The sequence below is a fragment of the Gadus morhua genome, chromosome 1 (assembly GCF_902167405.1).
Source record: "Gadus morhua chromosome 1, gadMor3.0, whole genome shotgun sequence".
Taxonomy (NCBI): domain Eukaryota; kingdom Metazoa; phylum Chordata; class Actinopteri; order Gadiformes; family Gadidae; genus Gadus; species Gadus morhua.
This window is the reverse complement of record NC_044048.1, coordinates 8,264,814-8,289,377: the sequence shown is the minus strand read 5'-3', so window position 1 is coordinate 8,289,377 and position 24,564 is coordinate 8,264,814. Positions and strand designations below refer to the sequence as shown.

General features: G+C 47.1%; 1 protein-coding gene across 1 annotated transcript in view; it reads left to right on the top strand.

Annotated features, from left to right (window-relative positions):
* LOC115543056 (low-density lipoprotein receptor-related protein 1) overlaps window positions 1-24,564 on the top strand; it is a 94,610-nt gene that overhangs the window by 22,876 nt on the left and 47,170 nt on the right. Inside the window, exons 4-20 of the mRNA XM_030355608.1 lie at window positions 4,824-4,943; window positions 5,510-5,638; window positions 6,364-6,624; window positions 13,722-13,884; window positions 14,238-14,460; window positions 16,078-16,267; window positions 16,569-16,712; window positions 17,062-17,298; window positions 18,846-19,026; window positions 19,616-19,838; window positions 20,952-21,141; window positions 21,293-21,415; window positions 21,646-21,786; window positions 22,347-22,472; window positions 23,354-23,470; window positions 23,570-23,650; window positions 23,835-24,002. Of these exons, the coding sequence (XP_030211468.1) occupies window positions 4,824-4,943; window positions 5,510-5,638; window positions 6,364-6,624; window positions 13,722-13,884; window positions 14,238-14,460; window positions 16,078-16,267; window positions 16,569-16,712; window positions 17,062-17,298; window positions 18,846-19,026; window positions 19,616-19,838; window positions 20,952-21,141; window positions 21,293-21,415; window positions 21,646-21,786; window positions 22,347-22,472; window positions 23,354-23,470; window positions 23,570-23,650; window positions 23,835-24,002 (2,817 nt within the window). The remainder of the gene's footprint in view (window positions 1-4,823; window positions 4,944-5,509; window positions 5,639-6,363; window positions 6,625-13,721; window positions 13,885-14,237; window positions 14,461-16,077; window positions 16,268-16,568; window positions 16,713-17,061; window positions 17,299-18,845; window positions 19,027-19,615; window positions 19,839-20,951; window positions 21,142-21,292; window positions 21,416-21,645; window positions 21,787-22,346; window positions 22,473-23,353; window positions 23,471-23,569; window positions 23,651-23,834; window positions 24,003-24,564) is intronic.

Below are 24,564 nucleotides of genomic sequence, written 5' to 3'. Positions count from 1 at the left end.
TTATGTTCCAGCCCTGATTTTGTGTATTTTAGTTTACTTTTTAAACGGATTTGGCTAGTGTGTGTGTGTGTGTGTGTGTGTGTGTGTGTGTGTGTGTGTGTGTGTGTGTGTGTGTGTGTGTGTGTGTGTGTGTGTGTGTGTGTGTGTGTGTGTGTGTGTGTGTGTGTGTGTGTGTGTGTTTTAATTATTTGGGTGGCTGGGGGAGTAGCATGCTGCCCTTGTTTGGGATCAGTTTAGGCCAACTCTGATGTTCTCTCATTATACAGACTTCAGCCCTTCTTCTGTTTACTTATGATAACTCTGGCCCCTTTTTTCCCCTGGGAACGCCCCCATTCAGAGAACAGTCTGCAAACACTCTCTCTGTATTCTGCTCAGCCTCACTTTCCCAAAGCACACAAACATGTTGTGATAAACAAACTGGTATCCATCTACCCTATTTACCGGAAAATGACCACAAAAAAAAAGGTGCATCAAATAAATCTACGAATTTCCAATCCATTTATAGACCTTAGATTAGATGAATGCCATCCGATGCATCAAACAAACTATCTTTGTCAGTGTCTGGCAACCATGATAGGATCTCTTATGAGGTTCATGGTTTTGATCTAGGACAGGTTGTGGAGGAGACCTCGTAAAGCTCTGGCATGCTGCTGTCTACCTCAGGTAGACGTGTGCAGACATGCCCTCCGCCAACGGTGTGACTGCCGGCCTAGGAGGAATGTCGCAGCCAGCGACACGCACACCGCGGATTAATCTGTCCTGCGTATGCCCATTAGGGATTCAAATTCTGCTGCATCTACTGCTGTCTCGAGTGCTACCGGGATTTTTTTTTTTGTGATTGTTCAATGGGCGTTGTTTGTTTTTGTCTGGGCCATGAATCATTGGGTGATGATTGTGGGGAAATGATAGTTCCCATCTTTTCCGCTCCTTCTTCTCCCCTATTATTTGGATCCCGCCTCTTAAAGCCTTCAATATCTAACCAGCAGATGTGTGCTTGACTGCCCTATAGGCTCTCAGGGCACCGTTACGTCCTCAGCCCTGTTCTGGTGTGTGTGTGTGTGTGTGTGTGTGTGTGTGTGTGTGTGTGTGTGTGTGTGTGTGTGTGTGTGTGTGTGTGTGTGTGTGTGTGTGTGTGTGTGTGTGTGTGTGTGTGTGTGTGTGTGGGGGGGGGGGGGTTCCTGGACGCAACAGGATCAATGGCTTTTAGCATGCTTGTTCCGCAGAGCCACAGCGTGATCTATTTGCTTTGTTCATTAACGTCCGAAACACTGCTGTTGTTGTGCACCCAGGCCTGTCCCACACCACCTCCCCACCCCCCAAAGCATGGCCAGCACCGCCACCAGACACTTCCTCTACTCTCCCAGCTCTGTGTTCCTTCTTGTTTTTCTCATTCGTTCCTTCTCCTTGAGCTCATGGCCGCATCTTTTAAACTTTTAGTTAACTTTTATTTTGCTTCTTTCTTTAAACTATTAATGTAATCTGTGCTGAATGGTTTACAGAAAAAATAGAAGTGACCAAAAATGACTAACAATATTTTGTTGCATTTTGGAATCGGTTGGAGTCTGAGGTTAAGCGAGGAATTAATAGTGTGTGTGTGTGTGTGTGTGTGTGTGTGTGTGTGTGTGTGTGTGTGTGTGTGTGTGTGTGTGTGTGTGTGTGTGTGTGTGTGTGTGTGTGTGTGTGTGTGTGTGTGTGTGTGTGTGTGTGTGTGTGTGTGTGTGTGGCGCTTATTGAATAGATTCGATATGGGCCACAGTGTTTGCCCGGAGCCCTTCCTCTCTGTGGGGCAACAACAAAAGGGCCATTGTGGCCCAGAGTGCCACAGTCTTTCTATAATGTTGGCCCTTTACGTCCCCTTACCTCCCTGCTCTCCGGCCTACAGCGTGGACAGCACCCAGAGCATCAGTAGTAATGCGGTATTGGTGTGAGCTTGAAGTACCCTCATATTCTACCTAGCAGAACCTCCGTAGGGAGCAGGCACAGGGCTTGGCCAGCCACCTAAAGCTGCCTTGTTTCGTCAGAGAGATATTGTGCCTAAGAAAACGAATATGCACGAGTGGATGAAGCTTTCGATAGATACTGTATTTAATCAGTGGCCAAATCCAGTGTTGATTTGAAAGGTTAACAGACCTTGTGATAAGGTGACATGCTTGTGGGGTCAGGCTGCTCCAGTTTGTGTTGGCTGTCAATAGCCAATTACACGCTGACAGATGCCTCTGGCAACATGATTGGACAAAACAAATATGAAGCAAGATGACATGAAACTCTGCGTTTACCCAGATACGAGCTCTACTCAAAAGAACACCGGAAGGAAATGAACAAAGAACTCGATGCGGTTTTCCATTTTAGCATAGACTTAGACATCATACTCTGTGAGAGGCTTAATATAGTTTCAGAACTATATGCATATAGTATGCATAAAAAAATGCATTTAATACCAATAATTGGTATCAAACACTATCTGAGGCATTGATAATTACAGCTCGATATTTTTCTGAATAACTTTTTCTGTAATATCTTAGTATCTTAACATTTGACATGTCAGGCCACAATCTTTCATTGAATCTTTCATCACTTCCGGTTGGTTTCATGGTAGCATTATATGCATCCAAGTCATAATGGAAATGGCTGGTTAATTATACATAGCAATCTTAAAATGGTTGTCCCTAGGCATGTTGGGATGTACACTGTAGTGCAAAGAGAATAAGTGAAACTATAAAAACTGTGTGTGTGTGTGTGTGTGTGTGTGTGTGTGTGTGTGTGTGTGTGTGTGTGTGTGTGTGTGTGTGTGTGTGTGTGTGTGTGTGTGTGTGTGTGTGTGTGTGTGTGTGTGTGTGTGTGTGGCCGCCTGGAACAGAATTCATACTTGGTCTTACACACACTATTATAATCTTGCATATACACCAGTATACTCATACACACACACTATTATACTCCTTTTACATGTATGTATGAGAGAGTATAGTAGTGTATGTGAGAGAGCATAGTTGTGTATGTGAAAGAATATAGTAGTGTGTGTGAGAGAGAATAGTATTGTGTGTGAGAGAGAATAGTAGTGGGTGTGAGAGAGTTTGACTGAAACGGAAGTGAGTTGATTCCTCAGTTCCTGGCCAGAGACCGGCCATGGTTGAGAATGAATTGGCGGTCACAAGAGGAAGCCTCTCTCAAACTCAGGCAACAACGCCAACAAGCGACCAAATATTTTTTTGGTGCGAACGCATTACAGTATAGCTGACATCTATACTCTCTCACATACACTACTATACTCTCTCACATACACAACTATACTCTCTCACACACACTACTATGCTCTCTCACATACACTACTATACTCTCTCACATACACAACTATACTCTCACACACACTACTATGCTCTCTCACATACACTACTATAAACTCTCATACATACATGTAAAAGGAGTATAAGGGTGCACTCACCTTAGGCCATTTGGCCGTGGCCGTGGCCGTTCTCCCACCTAATCATGCTCAAATCTGCCAGTTTGAGTGTGGCCAGTCTGGCCAGGCCGGGCCAACTTGGCCACTTGGGAGAGGTGTGCTGCTACGGTACGGGTCGCCACGTCACAGATGCTAATGAGCCGACATGCGCACACGCACGGCTACGCAACCTGAGCTGGATGACGTATAGTCCATGCGACGACCATGGACATAATAAAGGCGACGAGCCTTCTTTCCCATTAAACAGTAAACATGGCGTCAAGCGATGTTTACGCTTGTTTGCGTACTCGAAAAAAACAGCAGTGAGAGTGGGCTCTATCTGAGAACGGCTCCAAATAAGCTACAGACTCAGCAAAGTGCGAACTGTGTTCTCTGTGTTGTGGTCCATTGTTGTTAAAACTCTGACTGGCGGCAGACTTTATTATGGTCCATGCAGCGGACGCTTGGTGATGACGTGTTACGACGTGATGACGTATGTACAAGAGCCTACCGTGGCCAGGCCACAGTTGCGACAGCCAACGGCCACGGCCAGATGGCCTAGTGTGAGTGCAGGCCAGAGAACAAAGGGGCCAGTTGAGCACGGTTAGGTGGGAAAACGACAAGTATGAATTCTGTCCCAGGCGGCCCCTCGTGTGTGTGTGTGTGTGTGTGTGTGTGTGTGTGTGTGTGTGTGTGTGTGTGTGTGTGTGTGTGTGTGTGTGTGTGTGTGTGTGTGTGTGTGTGTGTGTGTGTGTGTTGCATTATATAATCTTGTCCATGTTTATTCAGTTATTCATTATTATTATGAATTCCCGAGGTATGTTATGCTTTTAAGCAACAACAGATGCAAGCTTGTTAAAATGGGATTAAAAATAGCTAACCAAGTTACTTAATAACGAGTTGCAGTCCAATTTTGGGCAAGTACTAATAACTAGCGACATATTTAATAAGCAGATGGTGCCACCTGAGGAATGTTTGTGTTAATCTTTTATCCTCTGCCAAAAGGCTGGGTCCTTATTATGGTGTGTTTGTGTGTCGTACTACTCTCTACATTTCTGCGTTTCTGAGTCTCCTGTGAAACTTATGCCTCCTCTGTGCACAAATACACAGGTATTCACAATGCATGCGCAAAAGTGCCCTTGTAGACATGTGATTTGTTACAACGGTTTGGCTGTGTGAAGACAGAGATTCGGATTAGGACGCGTGGCAGGAGTTGTACTACAGGCCCTGGGATTTGGCACTACTTTACCGGCCATTTCATATAGCTTTCATTGACTTTTACAAATGAACACCAAGCATTGGATGCTGAAGGAGCTACTTTTGTGTTTGAGTTGCTTGCATAGGATGTTTGTAACTTATCTTTTCCTTTTTCCCTCTTTCCATTTAGAAAAAGCACCGGGATGCCACTTTGAAGGGTGCCAGTTCAACTGCTCGGTGACACATGAGGGCCCCAAGTGCTACTGTAACCCCGGCTACGAGGTTGGCCCCGACGGAAAGATCTGTAAAGGTTAGACACCCAAGGAGACTGCCCGCCAACTCTGCTGTGCTAACGCCGAACTGCATCCACAATGTCCTGAAGGCTAGCTAGGCTACGCTAACACCGAGCAACTTAACGCTTTGGATGAACAAATATGAAGCAAATTAAAATGAAGCTCTCTGTTTACCCAGATACAAGCTCGTCTGCCATCAGATTTGATATGTTATTTGTGAGAGATTTTGTTTGTGGTTAATGCAAGTGCTTCAAGGAAATTAACAAAGAACTCTCTATGCGGTTTTCGTTCAAGGTTTTCCATTTTAACATAGACTCAGACTGCCTACCCTGTGAGAGGCCTAATATAGTTTCAGAACTATATGCATATAGTATGCATAAAATCTGCATTTAATACCAATAATTTGGATCAAACTTTACCTGAGGCATTGGTAATTACAGAAACAATGTTACAGTTTCCCCTCTGATTTACGAAGGGCTTTGTGGATATGTTTTGTGTGACCACTCACACCCCAGTGTGTGTGTGTGTGTGTGTGTGTGTGTGTGTGTGTGTGTGTGTTAATTGGCAATCCCGTCTCTGTCAGACTTCAACGAGTGCATGGTGTACGGAGCCTGCAGCCAGACATGCACCAACACCGAGGGCTCCTACCTCTGCAGCTGTGTGGAGGGCTACCTGCTGCAGCCCGACAACCGGTCCTGCAAGGCCAAGAACGGTAAGAGGAGACCTGGGAAACTGCAGCCTCTCATTTACTTTGATCATTTAGCTGACGACTGTATCCAAAGTGAGTGTTGATGCAGGACATGTCATATGGAGCGGGTATGAGTTGGGTATCTCGCTCACTCTCAGGGATGTATACAGGTAGATGGCAGGTTTGAATCCAGAGCCTTTTGGGTTGGGAGTCGATCGCCCCACCAAACTGTCTTGCTCACATATTTTCTACATTTCCTCCCATCGTTTGTGGTTTTTGCTGAAGTGGGGGCTGGACTGTCCCTTGCTGAAAGGCACTCACTAGGTTCAACCCCCAATGCCTTTGTAATAACTTACTGTTTAAAGGTCCCATGGCATGCTACTTTATGGATGCTTTTTGGTGTTAGTGGGCCCCTAATACAGTATTTGAAGACGTTCAGGAAATTCAGCCTTGATGCAGAATTACAGACACTACGAGCCAGTACCGCAATGAGCTTTCCACAAAGGTGCTGTTTTTTAGAGGCGGGGCAAGGTGGAGGCCGGGGGTGTGGCCCTGAGCTGCTTGCTACACAACTAAGTACTATAACTTAGTACGACATACAATAAGTGTGTACATTTAGTGCCAGGACCTACAATTTTTTATTTCCAGTCAACAATCCCAGGCGTTTCTCTGCACGCTCATTGTTTTTAACCCCCTCTGTGTCTCCATCCGTTCTTCCATCGCTCTCATCATCCCCGCTCCCGATCCAGTACCGGTGGATCGATTGCCGATGCTGCTAATCGCCAACCTCCATGACATCCGCTGCACCTCGCTGAGCGGCTCCACCTCGCGCCTGCCCTCCATCACCACCAAGCAGACCATGGCCATGGACTTTGTGTACGCCCTGGAGATGGTCTGCTGGATCGACGTGGGCGACACGGCCGCCACCACGCAGCTCAAGTGTGCCAACATCCCCGACCTCAAGGTCCTGGGCGACGTCCGCACCATCAACATCTCCCTGAGCCTGCACCGTGAGTAGTCCCTGTTTACATGTGCGGGGGGGGGGGGGGGGGGGAATGAGAGACGAGGTGGATGGGGTTACGTTCGCTGGTTCGCTGGTAACCAGAAGGTTGCTAGTTCGATCCCCGGCTCCTCCTAGCTGAGTGTCGCGTGTATCCCTGAGCAAGACACCTCACCCTGACTGCTAACCGACGAGCTGGCTGTCACCCTGCATGGTTGACTCCGCCGTCGCTGTGGGAACGTGTGCATGAATGGGTGAATGTTAGGCAATATTGTAAAGCGCTTTTGAGTGGCCACTGGTTAGAAAAGCGCAGTATAATTGCATGTCATTTTACCATTTAGTCGCTCACGTTGATTGTTTACTCGGGTTGTGGGATTTGAATCTATACAAAAGACCTAGCCTATTCCATTGACGAAAGGCGCCTTCAGAAACCAACATTGATGTTGCGAGGGCAAGTGAGGTAAGACTGCAACACCTTCCGACCTGTTCTGTACCAGGAACCGGCTCGCACAGGCATGAGGAGCGGCATGTGGAAGGGTGACCCTAATGTCATCCTGCAAAGGGTTTTGCTTAAATGAACACGAGGACCTGTCATAATACCCAATCTCTGGCAGTGATATGATCCATACGCGGCTGCCAGCTACATCTGGGCCAGAAGATTACACCGCCTCCATGACGGGCAAACAGTAGCCACGGTGCAGCTTGATTTACCGAAGGCGGGTCACAGCACATGCACAGAAATGCATTCTCTACCTAAGGCAGTTGGGATGAATATCCGTGCTCTACCCAATGAATGAATAATGAATTCAAAGTGCAAAACGTGCACGTTCAATCTTTACTTAGTTTCCCTGTATTACACAAGGTCAATATTGTGTTAAAGGATTTTCACAATGTGTGCGTGCGTGTTTGTGTGTGTATGTGTTTGTTTTCCGCCGTTTGCCAATTTGCATCCTGCTGATAAATGATGAAGGGTGAAATGTCTGCTAGTGGAGCTAATGGATAGCCGCAGGCATTGCAGTAACTGAGAGACACTCATCACTTGGAAAACAAACACACACACAAGCATACACAGGATTTATCACTGTCTCCATCTGGGTCATGGGTTGTAGTGGCCCCCAGGAAGACAGAGTTATTGCTCGTCCTAAAAGAAGGGACACCAATGCAGACAAAGCACAAAGGTGTCTGCCAGTCGGTTGGTGTGTGTCAGTATCTTTTTTGTATGTGTGTGGGTTAGGCAGGGGTGTGTGTGTGTTTGTGTGTGTACATTTGTTCCCTTGAGAATCGGCCCCGGGCGTGAAACGTTGAGGGAGGCTGGGTGTGGAGGTTTGGTGTGGAGGTTTGGTGTGGAGGCTTGGTGTGGAGGCTCTGAGGCAGGACAAGGCGAAAATAATACACCATTGTCTTTGGAATGGCTCACCACCACCACTTGCAAGTGAAGATGTCACCGCTGCAGTTTTAGGATCGCACCCTGCATCCGACAGGTCTTCTTAGGGGAGCGTTAGGGCCCCTCCATATTGTATCACCCCTCAGAACTGTATCACCCCTCAGAACTGTATCACCCCTCAGAACTGTATCACCCCTCAGAACTGTATCACCCCTCCATACTGCATCACCCCTCCATACTGTATCAACCCTCCATGCTGTATCACCCCTCCATACTGTATCACCCCTCCATACTGCATCACCCCTCCATACTGTATCAACCCTCCATGCTGTATCACCCCTCCATACTGTATCACCCCTCCATACTGTATCACCCCTCCATACTGTATCACCCCTCAGAACTGTATCACCCCTCCATACTGTATCACCCCTCCATACTGTATCACCCCTCAGAACTGTATCACCCCTCCATACTGTATCACCCCTCCATACTGCATCACCCCTCCATACTGCATCACCCCTCCATACTGCATCACCCCTCCATACTGCATCACCCCTCCATACTGTATCACCCCTCCATACTGTATCACCCCTCCATACTGTATCACCCCTCCATACTGTATCACCCCTCCATACTGTATCACCCCTCCATACTGTATCACCCCTCAGAACTGTATCACCCCTCCATACTGTATCACCCCTCCATACTGTATCACCCCTCCATACTGCATCACCCCTCCATACTGTATCACCCCTCCATACTGTATCACCCCTCCATACTGTATCACCCCTCCATACTGTATCACCCCTCCATACTGTATCACCCCTCAGAACTGTATCACCCCTCCATACTGTATCACCCCTCCATACTGTATCACCCCTCCATGCTGCATCACCCCTCCATGCTGCATCACCCCTCCATGCTGTATCACCCCTCCATACTGTATCACCCCTCCATACTGTATCACCCCTCAGAACTGTATCACCCCTCCATACTGTATCACCCCTCCATGCTGTATCACCCCTCCATACTGTATCACCCCTCCATACTGTATCACCCCTCCATGCTGTATCACCCCTCCATGCTGTATCACCGCTCCATACTGTATCACCCCTCCATACTGTATCACCCCTCCATACTGTATCACCCCTCCATACTGTATCACCCCTCCATACTGTATCACCCATCATTTACTGAAGCGTTGTATCATCCCCCCACACTGAAGCGTTGTATCATCCCCCCACACTGAAGCGTTGTATCACCCCTCTGTACTGAAGCGTGTGACCATCTCCTTCCCCATGCCCCGCTACTCCCTGCCTCCACACTATCAGGGTCTGGTCCGCAGGCTACGTTTAGCGTGGAGCAGTCAGCCTCTCACTGACCTCTGACCTGACCGCTGCAGTATAGGGAGTGGACCGACTCTAGGCTCAAGGGGTGTGTGTGTGTGTGTGTGTGTGTGTGTGTGCGTGTGCGTGCGCGTGCGCGTTTGTGATTCCAGTGGTATTTACATTCTTCAGCTGGGTTATGTCAGCAGGAACAGATGCGTGCAGTCCCTGCACTTCAACACGCTCCTAAAGGAAGCCAAAACACGGTGACCTCCCCCATCGACAGTGTTTCATAAAGCAATCTAGTGTATCCCTCTGTGTGGCTGATAACAGAAGGGACAAGAAATAGCCTACCAGAAATAGTTGGCTTGACGCCAAAGTTCTGTCGGCCATCTCTCCGTAGGGGACGCCTCTGTGCTCTTTCACAATATAAGTAGTCTCCAAATATGCTCCTGGTTCGATTCCTTGCAATAAGTCTCGCAAAAGTGTATGTATGCGGGGGGGTGGGGGTGGGGGTGTGTGTCAGGTTCAGGATTCAGGTATATTTATGGGTTCTGAGCACCAGAGCAGACCAGTGTTCCAGGTGTGATTCACACGTGTGTGAGGATGAAAGGCCTGAAGAACCTCCAGTGCCCCTCATCGTCTGACCACCGAAACAAGCCCACATGTTCTCCTACCTGTTCTCCTACCTGTTCTCCTTCCTGTTCTCCTTCCTGTTCTCCTTCCTGTTCTCCTTCCTGTTCTCCTTCCTGTTCTCCTACCTGTTCTCCTACCTGTTCTCCTACCTGTTCTCCTACCTGTTCTCCTTCCTGTTCTCCTACCTGTTCTCCTACCTGTTCTCCTTCCTGTTCTCCTTCCTGTTCTCCTTCCTGTTCTCCTACCTGTTCTCCTACCTGTTCTCCTACCTGTTCTCCTACTTGTTCTCCTTCCTGTTTATGGTTAGGGGGTCGCAGGGTTAGGGGGTCGCAGGGTTAGGGGGTCGCAGGGTTAGGGGGTCGCAGGGTTAGGGGGTCGCAGGGTTAGGGGGTCGTAGGATTAGGGGGTCGTAGGGTAAGGGGGTCTGTAGGGTAAGGGGGTCGTAGGGTTAGGGGGTTAGGGGGTCGTAGGGTAAGGGGGTCTGTAGGATTAGGGGTCTATTGGTTGGGGGGTCGTAGGGTTAGTATCGATTGGTTGGGGTCAGGGTTGCTAGGGACGTATTATAGGCTTATGATCAGCTGAGATGTTGTGGTACATTAAGCCTACAATACCACGTCCTAAAGTTGTTATTAGTGAGACATTACCGGGTCCACACAGAGAGGCACACACTATACATGTCACAGGGCGGCTGGAACCGGAAACTAAAAGGTTAATGGGTTGAAAGTCTCCACGCAAATAAGTGTGTCACTTGTTTTGGTGTGTTTGTGTGTGTGTGTGTGTGTGTGTGTGTGTGTCGGGCCGTGAACGTAAATGTTTCTAGAGAGAGTGAGAGCAGTGTGTGGTGTTCAGGGCAGGAAGTGGTAGCAGGGGCTCCACACTACGATGGGAGGGGGGGGGGAGATAGAAGAGGAAAAGGGGCGGAGCTCATGCAGATTTCCCGGCAACATTTTCCATTGCCACAGCTGGGGGCGAGGCAGCAGAGGACATTGATTAAAAAAAAACAGGGGGCTTGTTGGGGGTGGGGGAGTGAGTTTCTGGTAAGCCACCCCCCCCCCCCGACCTCCACCACAGAGCCCCCTCCCTGGTTGTTCCTCAGTGTCCTCGGCTGCTTCACCCCCAGCTGGAACGTGTTAGAGAATGCTTCCAGTCTCGCACTACAACGACAACACAACCCAGTTCCTTCAGCAGTGGTCTGCGCGCACTTCTACCATAACACAACCCAGTTCCTTCAGCAGTGGTCTGCACGCACTTCTACCATAACACAACCCAGTTCCTTCAGCAGTGGTCTGCACGCACTTCTACCATAACACAACCCTGTTCCTTCAGCAGTGGTCTGCACGCACTTCTACCATAACACAACCCTGTTCCTTCAGCAGTGGTCTGCGCGCACTTCTACCATAACACAACCCTGTTCCTTCAGCAGTGGTCTGCGCGCACTTCTACCATAACACAACCCAGTTCCTTCAGCAGTGGTCTGCACGCACTTCTACCATAACACAACCCAGTTCCTTCAGCAGTGGTCTGCACGCACTTCTACCATAACACAACCCAGTTCCTTTAGCAGTGGTCTGCACGCACTTCTACCATAACACAACCCAGTTCCTTCAGCAGTGGTCTGCACGCACTTCTACCATAACACAACCCAGTTCCTTCAGCAGTGGTCTGCACGCACTTCTACCATAACACAACCCTGTTCCTTCAGCAGTGGTCTGCGCGCACTTCTACCATAACACAACCCAGTTCCTTCAGCAGTGGGCTCAACCCCCTTATCCGCTGTTAGAGGATTTGGCTGAGCCGTTTGGTGAAGTGCTTGGTTGGCCCCTGCACTGTTTTGTTTATTTTGGGGACTATGTGTGTTATCTTAGATAGTGTTTATATTGTGTTTTATCATGGTTCTAGATTTTCTATTGTATGGTTTCATAGATTTACAGTTTCCATTGTGTGCTATCATAGTTCCAGAGTTGATATTGTATGGATTCATAGTTTTACAGTTTACTTTCTGTGTTAACACAGTTAAAAAGTCTATTTTGCACTTGTGTGCTATGTAAGGGATAATGCAACGGCTAATTTGTTCGTCATACCTGTCTGGGTTTATTTTGTGATAATGATCGGCTCGCTATTCTATTGCATGGATTTGAAAATGATTACATTGTTCTGCTAATGAAAAGTACAAATGTAAACCGCGCCATGCATGTTATTATGGTTGTCGAGCTTATATCATGTGTTATCATGGTTCTAGACTCTAGAGTATCTTTTTTAAGTTCAAATAGTTCTGATCTAGAGATCTTTTTATTTACAGTGTCATTTAGAGGAACAAGTACCCATGAGTAATATTTTTGTATCCTTTTGAATGAAACACTGAAATTACCCAAGACCGAATGGAATACAGCTGACCACACAGACACACAGAGCTGACACATGTAACCAGAGTGCATCCAGGGTACATTGGGTCCAGACGCTTTGTTGTGCTACTTACTGTGAGTCCAGCTCCAAACAACACGGTTCCCATGGTTGCTCTCCAACCCAGAGGCATTTCTTTGTAAACGTAAAAAAAATAATCCTGCAGGCCCAAGTTGCATCTAACACTGGCTAACAGGCCAGGTGAATGGGCCTTGTTAGCACGTTGATAGGCCAGGCTTACTTGCTTGCTGAGGATGGTAGTGGTGAACCATAAAACATGTGGCTGTAGACATTTCAGGATGTCCTCATCGGGTCATATATTGATGCAAGTCGTTGAAGGTGGCAGGTTTGATTCTCCTTGCTCTGAGATCCGGTAGAGAAAACAAACAGGGCAGTCGTGTATTTAGGGCACAGATGAGATTCATAGTTATGGTTGGGACTCAAGTCCCCCTTGTTTCTCAGGCCCCAATTAATCTGTTTAGGCTGAGAGATCTGTTGTGTGAGAAGGCCTTACAACAAAATCCAACATGTTTTTCCCCTCGTGGAACGGCACTAAGGAGTGACTGACCCTATAGCTGATGTAACTGTCAGAAATGTTTCCATGGATGCTTGTTGCCCTATGAAACGTCACTATTTTGTATGATGACGATGCACCAGAAAACTCACCTATTCAAAGTTATTCGACTTACAAGTCGCAGTGCGTTTTAACATATGAAAAACTCATTAGCTAAGCATAGGCAGCTGTGGAGGGAATGCATCCACAAGTTCCGGCACCATGTTGCCCCCAAACCCCCTCCCAGTGAGCTAAACACGAAGCAACGGTATGGGGACCTTTATCCAACTATAAAACCTGTTTTACGTGCGACGAAGCTTCAAACAAATATACTTTGGAGTTTGGGTTGCAGTGTGTTGGTATGTCCAATTACAATCAAACCCAGTGACAAATGATTAAATTATAATTAGGCTAAAGATTACATATATTAACTTGGTAAGGTTAAAATCCTGCAAGATAACTTACTATTATATTAGTATAATATTAAATGTTCCACCTAGTCTCGTGTTATGGTTTAAATCCAGCTAGGTGACTAAATATTCAATATATTAACGTGTTATGGGATATTATGGCCAGGGCTATTTCTGTTCTTAACTTACATTAACTCTTTTCTCTTTTATTATTATGCACACTGGCTTAAAAAAGCTGTGTATCTTTATTGCTCATCTGTTCAAAGTGATTGACCTGGTTACAGTGTATATCGAGTTCTCTCACCCTCTCCATCTCCCTCTCTCTCTTCTACAGTGTCTTTAATACTATTTTCTGGTCCTATTCATAAATGCTGACATCCTGCCTCTGGTCTCCCACAGATGTGGAGCAGATGGCCATCGACTGGCTGACCGGAAACTTCTACTTTGTTGACGACGTGGACGACCGGGTGTTTGTCTGCAACAAGGACGGCGGGACATGCGTGACCCTGCTGGACCAGGAGCTGTACAACCCCAAGGGAATCGCCCTGGACCCCGCCATGGGGTAAGCTCTCTGACCGCACTTGACCCCTTGAAGTGCTGTCTCGTGGCGATTCTGTTCCTCTTCTGCAAAATCTCTTTTCAACGGCAAGGAAGCTGTGTCTGGGTCTTGGCTGACTAAGTGGCTCGCTGAAACCTTCCTCCAAAGCTAGAGCCACGTCATCTGCTCCTCGTTCATCACTGTTCCTCTTTGTACCTGTTCCACTTCTCTCTTTGCTCTCATTCCAACCGGACACAGGATGTTTCTCAATAAGCTATTTGCAATTTGGAGAACCTTCTTATTTCCTCTTAACTAAGTGACCTCACTAAAAGGTCCCGTTGACACAAACAGCTGTGGCTTCATCTCCTCCTCTCCAGGAAAGTCTTCTTCACCGACTATGGCTCCACACCCCGGGTTGAGCGCTGCGACATGGACGGGCAGAACCGCACCAAGCTGGTGGACAGCAAGATCGTGTTCCCCCACGGCATCACGCTGGACCTGGTCAACCGACTGGTGTACTGGGCCGACGCCTACCTGGACTACATCGAGGTGGTGGACTACGAGGGCAAGAACCGCCACACCATCATCCAAGGCCTGCTGGTGAGGCGTGAGACCGAGAGGGAGGACCACACACTCGCACGCTCCAAAGCGACTTACAACCAGCACTCGAGTTGAGGGGGGATGAGGGGGGAGGGCATCCCCCTTTGGAATTAAAATGATCAAAATCATCCCCCTTCAGAAACAGCCATCCCCCCTTCCCATCCCCTGTTGTTTTATCAATTAATGTAGAAATATTACCGCTATTTCATTATAGCGGTTTCCTTTTTCAATTTGGCGCATTGCCGCAACGTTACTTTTCCCAGGGACAGATTTGAAAGCGAGACTGCAATCTCGGGCAGTATGCTATTGCGCAAGCACGCAGGCGTACTTACGCAATAGTGCCTTCACGAGCTCTCATTCCACACCGTACGAGACAGACACTAGCTGCGTTTCCATCTAAAAGTTGATGCGAATCTTTAGAAAGTTCGCAAAAAAGTAATTTGAATTAGGTGCGTTTCCATCAAGTGGTGGGAGTGGAATAGGGTGATGACGTTACACGTTGATGTCGGCAGGGTCGCTATGGCCGGTCGTTATGCGGAAATCGGAAAGACTGTCAGTCCTGTGTGTTCAAAGTTCGCTACGTCACAGCTGTTTCGAAAAATGTGTTTCCATCTCCCATTTTGCGAATTTACTCTCTTTCGCATTTCTCAAAAACCACCTCAAGCGAGCGGATAAACCTTTTTTGCGAATTAGAGGATTTTTACAACTCGACCACTGCTTACAACCATTCATTCACACATTCACACGCCGACGGCGGAGTCAACCACAAAGGGTGACAGCCAGCTCGTCAGGAGCAGTCAGGGTGAGGTGTCGTGCTCAGGGACACCTCGACACTCGGAGTAGGAGCTAGGAGGAGCCGGGGATCAAACTAGAGAACTTCCGGTTACCAGCCAACCCGCTCTATCTCCTTCAGCTACTGTCTACCCACCCAACCCTTACCCTAACCCTTACCCCAACCCTTACTCTAACCCTTACCCCAACCCTTATCCTGTCCCGAACCCGGAAGCACACAGGAGATGGATGCATCGCCTTGTAAAGCGTTTCTGCTGCTCTCCTCAGGGGGTGATTCCAGTTTATTTTACTGCCTTGATTGATTGCTATTACTGAAGGAGTGTGTTATGTTCAAGGCTAATGGTTCTAAATATACAATTTTGGAGCCTGGCTGGGCCAACCTGCTCACTAACTAATGATCTTAATGACATCAGGGCTGCAGTGCGATGGCGGGGGATATATTATCAAACCTGACCATGCATCACAAAGTAAACCAATACAGTAAAACTGATGGTTTCACAACTGTTCCATTGGTTTCAGAGCCGTTAGTCCAAGGCTGATTTGGGGCAAGCACACACGGGCACAAAAATAACTGTCATCATCACCCTCGGTGGGTTGCTGGTCCAATCCCCAGTTACTATGAGTCAAAAGGTGTCCATGGGAGGCCCCAGTGGCTTACTGGGTAGAGAGCGTACCATCAAGGCTCAGTCCGTACCTCAGCGACCGGAGTTCGATACCTGGCCGTGGTCCCTTGCTGCACATCCTCCCTTCTATCTCCCATAACTTCCAGTCTACCTCAATCTATCATAAAAGCATAAAAAGAAAGTATCCTTGTGTGTTCCACAGATCGAGCACCTGTACGGGCTGACGGTGTTTGAGAACTACCTGTACGCCACCAACTCGGACGAAGGCAACCTCAACCCCAAGACCAGCGTGATCCGCGTCAACCGCTTCAACAGCTCCGACTTCCAGGTGGTCACGCGCGTGGACCGAGGCGCGGCGCTGCACGTCTACCACCAGAGGCGCCAGCCCCAAGGTACCAAACCACTGACTAGCACAGTCGGACGTATGCATGGGTACTATGCGTTGATGTTTGAGGAAAAGTCTGAAACTGACTTTTTACGTTCTCGCCCTAAAGGCTTTATCCCAAAGAACACGTAAAATACTCTCGCTACTCTTGTCGATAACGATTGCCTCCGAATTCACCTTCACACTTTTTTTATAGATCAATGATTACATGGATAACAAAATCTTGTGACATTCGATTTAGTCAATCTCCCATTATATTCATGATTCAAAAGGTATAATGTTACAATTTTCTCCCCCTGCCCCCATAGTGCGCAGCCATGCCTGTGCCTTGGACCAGTTTAGGAAGGCAGGCGGCTGCTCGGACATCTGCCTGCTGGGGAACAGCCACAAGACCCGGACCTGCCGCTGTCGCTCGGGCCACAGCCTGGGCAGCGACGGCAAGTCCTGCAAGAGTGAGTATCGACTACACATGAATAGGAGGTGTGGGGGCGGGGGGGGGGGGGATATTTCACAAAGGACGAGCCCCTCGCTGTCATTGCAGCAAGGGCAATGACTGTCGTTGCACAAGGACTGCATCAGTTACGGACTCGTTTATTTCACTACTCATCACTGTAATAGCCGGGCCGTTTAGTCCACTAGATTGGAATATGCCCGACCCTTTCATCGATGTTTATATAAAGGTGTGATAAAACGGAATTTACCGCTTATCAAACTCGTCTCTGTAAACGATTCCAGTCAGACGTTCATTCAAATGGAAAAGCGCTAAAACGTGACCCTCCTGTTTTGTCGTCGGCTTGTCAGGGCCCGAACACGAGCTGTTCCTGGTGTACGGTAAAGGCAGGCCGGGCATCATCCGGGGCATGGACATGAACGCCAAGGTGCCCGACGAGTACATGATCCCCATCGAGAACCTGATGAACCCCCGCGCCCTGGACTACCACGCCGCCAGCGAGTTCATCTACTACGCCGACGCCACCAGCTACATCATCGGGCGACAGAAGATAGACGGCAGTGATGGGGACACCATCCTGAAGGAAGGCAAGTCCACAGTGATTGGTTCCACGTAGGTTAATGACGTTTTCAAGTAAATTAACAGAGCACATGGATATTCCTGCGCATCCAAACAGAGTTAAGTAAAACAAATATGGAATTAAATACAGTAGAGGGATTGAGTTTGGTATTTTCTTTAGTTACTAATTTATCTTCCAGGGATTTGGAATGCAATACATTAAAATGCATCATTCTACTTCATTTATGAATGCTTGATTCTGATTGGCTGGGAGGAGGGCATTAACCCGGCAGGTTGCCCACTGACTTTTCGGTTCTACTTGCTGCTGACTGAGCACAGTGTCATCAAATAGTAGATCAATACGCCGCTTGTATTTTTTGGAATACTTGTCTTGTCTGTTCAGCCTTCAAAACGAGAGCTGGTAAATTGTGAAAAATGCATTAAACTGTAATCGGAAAACGCGGTTATTTGCTATAGACCCTATACTATCTGTGGTATAAAGGCTGGGACGAATTTCCAATTATAAATATGTACACTTTACGTTGAAAGTATAGACCGTCGCGATTCCAATTGAAACGAATGGCGCTGTGATTATTCTTCAAAACGAGAAGTGGCAAATTGTGAAAAATGAATTAAACTGTGATCAGACAACCCGGTTATATGCTATAGACCCTAGAGTATCTGTGGTATAAAGGCTGGGACGAATTCAAATTATAAATATGTACAATCCATAACGTTAGCTCTCTGGCTTATAGCTCAGCGGACTACAATACCTCCCATTGCCAAGTCATAGCTAAGGTCCGTCCTATTTACTGGAGGAACGAACGTTTGCATAAAACGTTGCATAATAGCCTTATGGAAGGGTAATGATTGTTCCAGGTTTAGTCAAACCCTCGGGCGTTACCAGGGAAACTAAATAATGGCGTGTGAAAAACGTTATGTGGATTGTAAAACGCATGAAAATATAAATGAATGAACTTAATTTCTTTTCTTTGGCAAGTGACCATGGTATAAGCGGGATAATGCCCTTCAAGGTGTCCAAAACATGTTTGATCGATTAAAGGGGACTACTTTTTGAGGGAGATTAACTCAAACAGTGTATACATTTAATAAGCATGCAATACGTATAAGAAAAAGCATTCAAAAACAATTTAAAGTATTTAAATTGTTTTATTATGTTTGCAAGCAACAAGTAGTATAAACAGGATAATCACAGAGAGGCAGGGCAATAAACAGTTTGATATGCCCGGCTCGTGGGCGGCTTACCTCCTGAGACGAATTTGAGTTGTAGTTTGATATACAACCCAGACTGCATTCCTATCACGGCCTAGCTTCAAGATAGATTAACTGGTCAACTTTCTTCAAACTAACAGTTTGTTTCTGGGAAATATGAGTTTATGTGAATTGATGATATGTTAATGCTGTTATTTTCTCGAGAAAAAACGTGCACCATAGTAGTCTTGCAAGGAACCACTCTCTGTTGTCTATATGGATGGAAAATGACTCTGCTCTGATTGGTTCAACCACTATGCCTTCAGATCTAATCGTGTAAGAACTTATGTGCTTTGTGCTGCAGGCATTCACACGGTGGAGGGCATCGCGGTGGACTGGATCGGAGGTAACCTCTACTGGACTGACGACGGGCCCAAGAAGACCATCAGTGTGGCCAGGCTGGAGAAGGCTTCCCAGACCCGCAAGACCCTCATAGAGGGCAAGATGACGCACCCTCGAGCCATCGTGGTGGATCCCCAGCATGGGTGAGACATTAGGGTGCTGGCCAGTAGGCCTCTGAGTCTGGCCATGTAACAAATAGCCTGCATAGTCTCCCGTGACCTTTTTAAAGCAATGTCTCATTTTAGACAAGCCCTTTGGATCAGCTGGATTCACACAGGAGATAAACTAGCGGCTGTGCCAGATACGATAGGTCATGTTGTGGTGATTCATGTCATAGTGGCTCCATCTACGAGGTTCTATTATTACTCTTCTGTGTAACAGGCCTGCAGAATATGATGTATGTATAATGAAAGACTGTCTGTACACATTTCTGTGGCTGTATGATTTTCTTTTCTATTATTATTATTATACGTTTAGTTTTTTTGAAGCTATTTTATTGGTACAATTTTTTATCTTCAATAAGTGTATTTAATTGTTGCTAACAGGTGCCTGGAGAAAGACAACATTGACCTGCTAGCTTGATTTGGCTAGTTCTGCTATTAGCGTGACTCGATATTACTAGAAGAACCTCCATTAGTTTTCATTTCACTTCAACCAGAGCCCCTCTGCCTTCTACTCACTTGAATGACGTACAGAAACACAGTGTCTGACATCGAGCCTTTGCCGCCACAGGTGGATGTACTGGACGGACTGGGAGGAGGACCCCACGGTGAGCAACCGGGGCAAGATCAAGAAGGCCTGGATGGACGGCTCCAACCACCAGGTGTTCCTTACCAGCAAGACGGTGCTCTGGCCCAACGGCCTGAGCCTGGACATCCCCCAGGGCATCCTGTACTGGGTGGACGCCTACTACGACCGCATCGAGATGGTGTACCTCAACAGCAGCGCGCGTAAGGTTGGTTGTTCGGGAGAATGCTTGTTTCTAGTAGATGAAGCTTCATTGAGCTCACTGTTTCAGCTGGATTTGAGATTGAAACTATGAGATTTAAAAAATAGAGAGTTTTAGGAACGAGGGGGGCGTTGTGATTTGCTACTTTGCTAGTACCGTCGAAGTGAACGAGCGTTATAATGAGCGAAATGAAATGCGCCAAACAGGTGAAGCCTTAACCTCACTTGGACATGGTCATTAAATAAATCACTGCTCAGACGGAGCTTCACCCTCTACACACGCCCCGCCGTTAGACTATTAGTCTCAGAACAGCTACCGAGACGTCACGTGAAGAACGCCACCTGCGCTCCCAGCAGAGTGAAACGTTCACATCACGCTTTGGGGAGAAAGCAAAAACATAGGATTTTACCTTTTCTCATATTTTTTTTATAAATAGGGACTTATTTAAATTACCGCGATAAAATGGCATGCATTATTATGTTGGCGATCATTTAAGACAAAATCGGTTTTGGTTTCAATGGCTCTTTAAGGCATGTTTTAAGTATAACATATTTATGTAATTAATGTGCGTAAATATTTCTACATTCCATTATTTTAAATAGATTATTTTAAACATTAATGTAATATTTAATTATATGTTAAAGGACTACATGTAACGTTGACATGGGTACTGCAGTCCAAGTTCCTAATATTGAAGGGGGTCATGAAGCTTTTTTGGAAGAGCACAAGGTTTTTTAGGTCTGTTAGAATCTATCACAATCTCTGTTTGCTTGCTACCATGGCTGCAGCGCACTGCATTTAGACACCATTTTACTTACTGGCAAGACAGAGAGCTGTGAATCATAACACACAGGCCAAAAGAACGGAACAGAATGTTTAGAGGAGGACAGACTGGCTGTAACTTGTGGTTTGAGAAGCCACTATTTTGACTAGGCATGTCTGCTAAACCTCTGATGACCTATCATAGTCATTTTATGATTAAATACAGTCAATTTGCTACAAATGGCTCCTTTATGTAATCCATTATTCCAGTGTACCAATATCGTTGCTATACAGACACTAGTTAACAGCTTATATACTTAAACTGACGCACACCTTGCTGTGTTGTGATTGACCCAGGTGGTGTACGAGGGCCAGGAGCTGAACCACGCCTTTGGACTCTGTCATTACAAACAATTCCTGTTCTGGAACGAGTACCGCGGGGGCAGCATCTACAAGCTGGACCAGGACTCCAAGACGGTCACCCTGCTCCGCAACGAGAGGCCCCCCATCTTCGAGATCAGAGTGTACGACGCTGACCAGCAGCAAGGTAGTCCACGCCACCCCCTCCGAGTGCCGGCCGCTGAGTTCACGACGTGACCTTTCTACAGCCCACGGCTATGAGCCTATGCCTGGTTCACAACGTCGGTCCCTTTATCAACGCGTGTCCCCTATGTGTGGGGTGGTCTGTGTGTGTTTAGGTACCAACGCCTGTAGGTCCAATAACGGTGGCTGCAGCAGCCTCTGCCTGGTGATTCCTGACGGGCGGTCCTGCGGTTGTGCTGATGACCAAATCCTGGACGAGGACAACATCACCTGCAAAGGTACTTGACTCGAGGCCTCGGTCAGGTGGGATCCATCTGATGTCGAGGCTGAAAGGGGTATAAATTGTTTAACATATATTTAACCAAACTGGCAGGGGCTGGGGGGGATTGGAGGGGAAAAAGAAGGAAGGAAGGAAGGAAGGAGGATGACTCAAGTCTCCCGATGACAGTGCTGTGCGACTGTGCTCGGACTGCTCCTCTGACCGCTGCGCTGCTCTGTCTCCTTCCAGCCAACCCGTCCTACGTGCCTCCGCCCCAGTGCCAGCCGGGGGAGTTCGCCTGCAAGAACAACCGCTGCATCCAGGAGCGCTGGAAGTGTGACGGGGACAACGACTGTCTGGACAACAGCGATGAGCTCCCAGAGCTTTGCCGTGAGTGGACCCAGTTGTCGTCGTCATGGTTGCGCAGCAGCAGCAACACCAGGACCAATAAAACAACAACGTGACTCACTGCAGTTTCAATGTAGCCTTGTTTCCAAGTTTCCTTATTATATCGCTGTTGTATCTCTGGCTTTATGTGTGCTCTCAATCAGAAGGTGTCGGGCGCTGGTCCTGAAATGAGTTTTTCTTGATTTGAATGGCTCTTTGAATGTTTTGGCGGGCTGAACTGTATGATACAATGCATGGCACAGTTTAAGAATTAATTAATGAGTCATACAGTTAAGCCCAGTTGCCAAAGACACGTGGCACATATTGACAGCAAAGTACTAAATCCAGCTCTTTATGTAATATCCACATCTCTGAGAGGGCCTGACTCACTCGCTTCTCTCTATTAAAAAAACATTGTTCAACAGCCAGGAATGAACTAGAAGGATCTCAGAAACAGTGTGTGGTAGTTTTAACACACATGTCAACGTATCTATTATACTTTAGCATAACATGAGTATGACTCTGAAGACTTACTTCTAGATGTTCTTTCCTTCTCTTCCCAGACCAGCATACTTGCCCCAGTGACCGCTTCAAATGCCAGAACAACCGCTGTATACCTGTACGCTGGCTCTGTGATGGAGACAACGACTGTGGAAATGATGAAGATGAGTCCAATACTACCTGCTCAGGTGTGTGAAGAAACATTTTTAGTTTTTTATTTGTCATTCTCATCAAAAGTAAACTGAGGTGTCTTTTGCATAACCCGGCATTTCTTGTGTTACCAAAAGGCTTTGACGTTTTCAAAGGGACATGCAATTTCAAGTTTAGATTGTCAAACCTTAAAGTTTGAATTCACTGGCAGTCTTTTCTATGCAGTGGCAGCAGAGCCCCATGCTTACTGTCAGCTGTCTGAGATACAAACTGTAGGTTGACATTACCTAGAATTACTTAATAAATAAATAAATAAATACAGATCAAAGGGCCTACATGAGGGCAGTGATGGCTAACCGTCCCTAGAATACAAGTGAGGGCTTTCCAGGCTGTGCCGGTCCTAAGGCACTTTTCTCTTCAGCATCTGAGTTCATCAGTTGATGCGTCCTTAAGTTCTTCTCACTCTAATACACGTCAAAAGATTATTCTGGCCTCAAAAGTAAAATGTTGTCTAGATTTGTTTTAAAAAAATTCTAGACAAGAGACATCCTCAATCATCTAACCTGTATAATGTTAGTAATTTAGAACAGAATACTGTCCTTTCAGAATTAAAAACCAGCTTTAGCTGACAAAGCTGAGACTTGATATCGAAAGCAGCCTGCAATCGGCCAAAGGGAGGATCCAGAACAACATATGCCCCCTAGTATGCATAAAAGATTAACACCATCCATATTTTGGCTAACTATTTATAGAGCTGAAAAAAATCAGTGTGTCTAATGCAGAACCCTGGGGCACACCATCAAACAGGCTTCACACAAATGGAAGTTTGGCTTGTCTTTAATCACGACTGAATCACTGTCAGAATTACTTTTGGACATTGCCAAAGAGAAGAACATCATGCAACCTTCTGTTATTCCAGCTCGCACGTGCCCCCCCAACCAGTACCCCTGCACCAGCGGCCGCTGCATCCCCATCTCCTGGACCTGCGACCTAGACGACGACTGTGGAGACCGCTCTGACGAGCCTGACTCCTGTGGTGGGTACCGCTCACTGCTCATCCTCTCCAGCTTCTCCACATACAACAAGTGTCTCATCCTGATCAATGACCCTCTATCTACGGCTCCCCCCTCTCCAGCCTACCCCACCTGCTTCCCCCTGACCCAGTTCACCTGCGCCAACGGTCGCTGCATCAACGTCAACTGGCGCTGTGACAACGGTCTGTTAAACTACTGACACCAAATAGTCCCTAGCCCAAAGATACAAATAATTAGCGACTAAAAAGGGATCTGACAGAGTGTGTGTGTGTGTGTGTGTGTGTGTGTGTGTGTGTGTGTGTGTGTGTGTGTGTGTGTGTGTGTGTGTGTGTGTGTGTGTGTGTGTGTGTGTGTGTGTGTGTACAGACAACGACTGCGGGGACAACAGTGACGAGGCGGGCTGTAGCCACTCCTGCTCCAGCGTTCAATTCAAGTGCAATAGTGGCCGCTGCATCCCCGAGTACTGGACCTGCGACGGAGACAACGACTGCGGAGACTACAGCGACGAGACGCACGCCAACTGCACCAACCAAGGTGAGCGGGAACGCAGGCAGCCGACCCAAACGGGAACGCCCTTCAGGGAATGCACGTCCTTATGTTGCTGCGACACAGGGCGTGTGGAGGGTGTCGGGGATTATTGTGGGTTGTGTTTACATCGCTGCTCTTTGGTGGTGAGAGATAGTGGGGGGATTACTTGACATTGCCATTACGTTGTGTATCGTGTTTCACTCTCTTTATATGTTGAGTTGTGGAGGAGTTGTCACAACACAACTTAAGGTCTACTTCTCCTTATGTCATGTTTCATTTGTGCCATGCATGCCCCTGCTTGCCCTGAACATCCTCACATTGCATGTATGCCTTCAGTTTGTTGTTGACTGTTGACGTATTGTGGGTAGCTGAGATTGTAGCCAATTTAAAAGAATGCCAGTGGCCCACAATGCAGCTCTTTGGTTGAGGAGCTTCGGGGTGGGGCTAGCCATTAAACTACCAGGGAACACACAGGAAAACATTATTTTCCTGTGTATTTATTGTAACTCTTTCGTACAATTTCGTACTATAAACCTATTGAAGTAAATATCAATAGGTTTATAGTAAA